Genomic DNA, 6,888 nt, shown 5'->3' with positions numbered 1-6,888 from the left:
TAAGTTAATATGTTCTATTTATGGATTTAATAATGTGAAATGAGCAAATATTGAGATTTTGTGACTATTTTTCATAGGGATAATTGGTAATAAACAGGGGAGACTCTTGCAGTTTCACCATTTAAAATTGTTTGGTGAATTAACATGTATTTAAACAAACCAAATAACAATTTATAATGTAAAAGCTAACTTAAGTCCACATATGTAATTGCATATAGTATAGTATGTGGCATCCTTTACTAAGCTATTTTATAGACGGGTAAGGGGTGTTACATTTTTTTGGTATCAGAGCAGAGGTTTAGGCGGTTCTAGGATATAGCATAATTTAATGTACATGCCAAATGTGTCAAGGTTATGATGTATCTCTGTCAAATTGATGCAGGCCTATTTTGTGTCTTTAATTGTTTACAGAGGATGTCTGAGGAATCACAACGTGCTATGGATGAGGAGGTGGGAAGTCATGCCCCCTCAGAACCTGTTGAGCCAGCAGTTGCACCAGCTCCTCCTGGTGAAGATAGGCCAGGACAGGATGCATTTTTACAACAGCTGGCAGATATGTTTAGACGAGTTTCAGGGCAGCACCTCAGGTGCCACCACCAGTTGCAGTACCTGTGCAGGCTCCTGCTAGACCACCAATAGACAAGCTTAGAAAATATGGAGCTATTGAATTCAAAGGCAGAAGAGAAGATGATGCTCCAGCAGCAGAGTACTGGCTGCAAAGTACAGAGAGAGTGTTGCAGCAATTGCAGTGCACACCACCAGATAGTGTGGCTTGTGCAGTTGCTTTGTTACAAGAAGAGGCCTATCAGTGGTGGGACACCACATCACAGACAGTGCAACCTGAGCAGCGGACTTGGAAATTCTTTCTGGCTGAGTTTCGGAAGAAGTATATTGGAGATTTGTATCTAGATGAAAAGAGAAGAGAGTTCATGTATTTGAGACAGGGCAGGATGACTGTTAGCGAGTATGAAAAAGATTTCATCAGACTGAGTAAGTATGCCCGGGAAATGGTGCCTACAGAGGAAGCTAGATGTAAGAAATTTGAGCAGGGTTTGCATAATGACATTAGGGTGCTTTTGGCAGCCCATCCCATCAAAGAGTTCTCTGCTCTGGTAAATGCAGCATTGAATATAGAAAAGATAAAAGAAGAAGAACAAAGCTGGAGACAGAAAGGACAACAGAAGAGAGGCAAACCCAGATACAGGGGCAATCCTCAGCCTCTCAGGCACCTAGTAAGAGACAAAGGGGTGCCCAGCCATCAGGGCAGAGTCAGGTACAGAGACAAAGGCAGGGACCAACACAGAGTTTTGCAGGAAGAGTTGGGCAGCAAACTAGTACTACTGTAGCCAGTTCAGGAAGTGCAGGCAGAGGACAATACCCAGTATGTGAGCACTGTGGTAGAAGGCATTTGGGACTCTGCAGAAAACTGACAGGGGCTTGCTTCAGGTGTGGATCTACTGAGCATCTTATGAGAGACTGTCCTAGGGGACAGGTATCATCAGCACCACCTGTAGAGAGGCCTATTCCTGCTGGATCTAGAGGAAGAGGAAGGGGTAGAGGTAATCAAACAGGGGCAGCTTCAGCCAGTCAGAGGGTGTCTGAAACAGTAGATAGACCAGACTTCAGAACACCTGCTAGAGCCTATGCTATCAGGGCTAAGGAGGACAGGGACTCCCCAGATGTGATTGTTGGTACATTCTCAATCTTTGATAAACCTGTGCATGCATTAATAGACCCAGGATCTACACATTCATACATATGTTTACCCATTACAAATGAGGGGAAATTACAGGCAGATTCTCTAAACCAAAATATAATAGTAACCAACCCCCTTGGTCATAGTGTGATAGTGAGTAAAGTATATAGGGATTGTCCTATATCCATCCACGGTCAGACTTTCCATGGTGATTTGATAGAATTACCCTTTAGAGAATTTGATGTAATCCTTGGCATGGACTGGTTATCTAAGCATCGGGTAATAGTGGATTGCAGATAAAAAGAATTACATTGAAAACACTTACAGATCACGATGTGGTAGTTGTAGGGGAGAGGTCAGATTACTTGTCTAATATTATATCAACCGCTACAGCTAGGAGATTAATTAGCAAGGGTTGTGAAGCCTACCTAGTCTGGGCACTTGAAACCAAAAAGGAGAATCCAGGTGTGCATGACATATCCACAGTGTGTGATTTCTCTGATGTTTTTCCTGATGATCTTCCCGGGTTACCACCAGAGAGAGAGGTGGAATTTGCCATAGATGTTATACCAGGCACCGCACCTATCTCTATTGCTCCTTATAGGATGGCACCTACTGAATTAAAAGAGTTAAAAATACAACTACAAGAATTGCTTGACAAGGGTTTCATACGACCTAGTATTTCACCTTGGGGCGCACCTGTGTTGTTTGTAAAAAAGAAGGATGGGACACTAAGGTTGTGTATAGATTACAGGCAACTAAATAAGGTGACAATTAAAAATAAATACCCTTTGCCCCGAATAGATGACTTGTTTGATCAACTAAAAGGAGCAAGTGTCTTTTCTAAAATTGATTTGAGATCGGGTTATCATCAGTTGAAGATAAAAGAAACAGATGTCTCTAAAACTGCTTTTAGAACCCGATATGGACACTATGAATTTCTTGTTATGCCTTTTGGGTTAACTAATGCTCCTGCAGCTTTCATGGATCTGATGAACCGCATCTTCCATCCCTACCTAGATCAGTTTGTAGTAGTTTTCATAGATGATATCCTAATATACTCAAAGACTAAGGAAGAACATGATCAACATTTGAGGATAGTATTACAAACTCTGAGAGAGAAACAACTTTATGCCAAGCTTAGTAAATGTGAGTTTTGGCTAAATGATATATCCTTTCTTGGACATGTTGTGTCAGCTGAAGGAATCAGAGTAGACCCTAAAAAGATAGAAGCTATCCTTGAATGGAAACCACCTAAGAACGTAGCAGAAATTAGGAGTTTTCTGGGTTTGGCTGGATACTATAGGCGGTTTGTAAAGGGATTTTCAATCATTGCGGCCCCATTGACTAAATTGTTGCATAAGAATGTTAAATATGACTGGGATGACAAATGTCAGAAGAGTTTTGAAAAGCTTAAAAAGATGCTTACAGAGGCACCTGTCCTTACACAGCCAGAATCGGGTAAAGATTTTGTGATCTACAGTGATGCCTCACATAATGGACTGGGTTGTGTACTCATGCAGGAGGGGAAGGTAGTTGCTTATGCTTCAAGACAATTAAAGCCGCACGAGAAGAACTACCCTACCCATGATTTAGAGTTAGCAGCCATAGTCTTTGCATTAAAGATATGGAGGCATTACTTGTATGGAGAAAAATGTTATATCTATACAGATCATAAAAGTTTAAAATATTTACCCATACAAAAGGAGCTTAACTTGAGACAGAGAAGATGGTTAGAGTTGCTTAAGGATTATGATTGCATTATTGACTATCATCCAGGTAAGGCTAATCTGGTAGCAGATGCACTTAGCAGGAAATCCTTAACTGCTCTGAGAGCTTTGAATGCTCGTCTATCTTTAGCTAATGATGGGGCTATCATAGCAGAACTAAAGCTTAGACCCAATCTACTTCAACAAGTCCAGGAAGCACAGAAAGGGGATACCGAAACAGCTTTGTGGATAAGGCAAGTCCAAGAGGGGAAAAAGCAGAAACATGTGGTTCGGGATGATGGCTATTTGTATTATGAAGGCAGAATATGTGTACCAAATGTTGATGACCTGAGGAAGAACATTCTGGAGGAAGCACACAGTAGTTCATATGCTATGCATCCTGGTAGCACTAAAATGTATCAAGATTTGAAACTGCATTATTGGTGGCCAGGTATGAAGAAAGATATAGTTGAATTTGTGGCTAAATGTCTGACTTGTCAGCAGGTGAAGGCTGAGCATCAAGTTCCATCTGGTCTTTTACACCCTATTTCCATACCAGAATGGAAGTGGGATAAGATCACTATGGATTTTGTTGTGGGATTGCCACTGACACCAAGGAAAAAAGATGCCATATGGGTGATTGTAGATAGATTGACTAAGTCAGCTCATTTCATACCAGTGAGAACTGATTACTCATTGGAGAAATATGCAGAACTATATATCAATGAAATAGTTCGGTTACATGGAGTACCTCTTTCCATTTATTCAGATAGGGACCCGAGGTTCACATCCAGATTTTGGGAGAAATTGCATGAAGCACTGGGTACTAAGTTGAACTTTAGTACAGCTTTTCATCCTCAAACAGATGGGCAATCTGAAAGGGTAATTCAAACACTGGAAGATATGCTTAGAAGTTGTGTTATTGAATTCGAAGGGAGCTGGGAGAGATACCTTCCATTGATTGAATTTGCATACAACAACAGTTATCAAGCAAGTATCAAAATGGCACCTTATGAAGCATTGTATGGAAGGAAATGTAGAACTCCATTGTGCTGGACAGAACTCAGTGAGGCTAAATTGATAGGTCCAGATTTGGTGAGGGAAACGGAAGAGAAAGTTAGAACTATCAAGAAAAGATTGAAAGCAGCTTCAGATAGACAGAAGTCCTATGCGGATTTGAAGAGAAAAGATATAGCATATGAAGTTGGAGATAAAGTGTTTCTTAAAGTCTCTCCATGGAAAAGGGTGCTTAGATTTGGCAAAAAGGGAAAGTTAAGTCCTAGGTTTATCGGTCCATATGAGATAACTGAGCGTGTGGGTCTGATAGCCTACAGGTTAGCATTACCCCCAGAATTAGATAAGATACATAATGTCTTCCATGTATTCATGCTGAGAAATAGAGCAATTATTAGATTTAAATTGTAACATTCTTAAGTTAGAGTAATTAGCTTCAGGGGAGCTGCTAGCTTAACCTCGAGCTAAATAGGGGAGGTGCTAGCTTATCTATAGCCGTTTGACGCACAATTCGCCTATAGGTAGAGTACTAAAAGTTGTGTTTAGAGGTCCAACTTGCATTTTATATAAAGTTATATATCTAAAGACAGAGTTAAAATAAGAACGACCAATAATAGTATGTTAATATTTTAAGCTGTAATGACTGAATCATAGAAAGCTCAAATGAGAAAACAGACATAGAGTGATTATATTAGTGCAAATTGATTTATTTTTTGAAGTGTTCTCTTGTTATAACCCATTTAATACACTATCTTTCCTACTTTCTAATTTGTTGGTCGGATACGTAAATAAATTCGAATTTACACCTAATTTAATTAAATTAATTAAATATTCTGAAATTTAAAAAATTAAAACTGAACCAATTGAAAAATAAAAATTTAATAAATAATTTAACTAATTATTTTGCTGATTAGAAAAAATAACTATTCGTAATTTCAATTTAAAATCAAAATTAATCTTTTAATTTTAAATTGCGAATATAAATTTTAAATTTGATATCATAATTTAAAATTGAGACTATTATTATATTTAAGTTAAAAATTTTGAAACACTAAATCTAAAATTAAAATATTTATTATTAAAATAAGCTATATTGTAACCATGAAATATATATATATACTTTACTTGATAATGCAGTTTTATAAATTATTGTTTTAAATATTATATTTTAATTTTTTAAATTATTTTATTAGTCTCAGTAATACAATTGAACCTATGGAAAAATTTATTTAATAATATTTTATTTAATAAAAAGTATTCAATAAGTAATTAATTTATAATTAGTACTAAATTATTATTTATTATAAAATATTAATACGATAAATATTGAATTATTGAATTATTATTTATTTAAAAATATTAATATGATAGATATTGAATTATGTCAAATTTTAGGCTAAAATCAAATAAAAATCGAGAATTAAAATTTTTTTATACATGTTGAAAAAATTGAATCTAAATATTGAAATGGTCAATTCGAGCAAAATAAAAAATATGTCAATAAGCATGTGATAATCAACATTTAACATAATCTCATCAAAATAAAATGCCAATGTTATGAATTAAGATGCTAATAAATGGATAAAAAAATAATTTTATTTCTATGAAAAATACGTGATATATATTTTAGTTAAGAGTTTTATTTTTCATTGATTTTTCGCCTTAAATTTTATTAAGAGTTTTTCTATAAATTAATTTAATATTGATAGCAGTATTTTTAATATTTTCTTAATGGTTATGTTATCTATTTCTAATAACATTTTATTTTCTATATAATGATAAAATGAATCAAGAAGAGAAAATCAATAAATTAAGACTTTTATATTTTTATCAATGAAATAGTTATAAGTGGATTACTTTTAATTTTTATGTATTAAACGTTGATTAAGGGCATTATATATATTTTTTTGCCATTGATTTTATATATTTAATGGAATTTAAACATTAATTTTATAACCCATTGTTTATATATTTTAAATATGATTTGTATTATAAATTAGTCTAAGCAAGAAAGATCATCAGGAAAAATATTAGAGAAATCACACACTGTGGATATGTCATGCACACCTGGATTCTCCTTTTTGGTTTCAAGTTCCCAGACTAGGTAGGCTTCACAACCCTTGCTAATTAATCTCTTAGCTGTAGCGGTTGATATAATATTAGACAAGTAATCTGACCTCTCCCCTACAATTACCACATCGTGATCTGTAAGTGTTTTCAATGTAATTCTTTTTTATCTGCAATCCACTATTACCCGATGCTTAGATAACCAATCCATGCCAAGGATTACATCAAATTCTCTAAAGGGTAATTCTATCAAATCACCATGGAAAGTCTGACCGTGGATGGATAAAGGACGATCCATATATACTTTACTCACTATCACACTATGACCAATGGGGTTGGTTACTATTATATTTTGATTTAGAGAATTTGCCTGTAATTTCCCTTCATTTGTAATGGGTAAAT

General features: G+C 35.5%; 1 protein-coding gene across 1 annotated transcript; it reads left to right on the top strand.

Annotated features, from left to right (window-relative positions):
* Nucleotides 1-414: 414 nt before the first annotated feature.
* LOC122723519 lies at nt 415-4,830 on the top strand. The gene is made up of 6 exons (XM_043955909.1): nt 415-587; nt 680-1,273; nt 1,423-1,717; nt 1,993-2,359; nt 2,585-3,475; nt 4,223-4,830. The coding sequence occupies exons 1-6, from the start codon at nt 415-417 to the stop codon at nt 4,828-4,830; spliced, it is 2,928 nt and encodes a 975-aa protein (XP_043811844.1).
* The last annotated feature ends 2,058 nt before the right edge of the window (nt 4,831-6,888 follow it).

Source organism: Manihot esculenta, chromosome 1 (genome assembly GCF_001659605.2).
Source record: "Manihot esculenta cultivar AM560-2 chromosome 1, M.esculenta_v8, whole genome shotgun sequence".
Classification (NCBI taxonomy): domain Eukaryota; kingdom Viridiplantae; phylum Streptophyta; class Magnoliopsida; order Malpighiales; family Euphorbiaceae; genus Manihot; species Manihot esculenta.
Note: the sequence above shows the minus strand (reverse complement) of the source record. Positions and strands in the feature narration are given on the sequence as shown.

Coding starts and splice junctions, on each gene's coding strand:
- LOC122723519 (XM_043955909.1), top strand. CDS start 415: ATGTCTGAGGAATCACAACGTGCTATGGATGAGGAGGTGGGAAGTCAT. Junction 588..679: donor GTTTCAGGGCAGCACCTCAG/GTGCCACCACCA, acceptor ATTCAAAGGCAG/AAGAGAAGATGATGCTCCAG. Junction 3,476..4,222: donor CATTATTGACTATCATCCAG/GTAAGGCTAATC, acceptor AATTGCATGAAG/CACTGGGTACTAAGTTGAAC.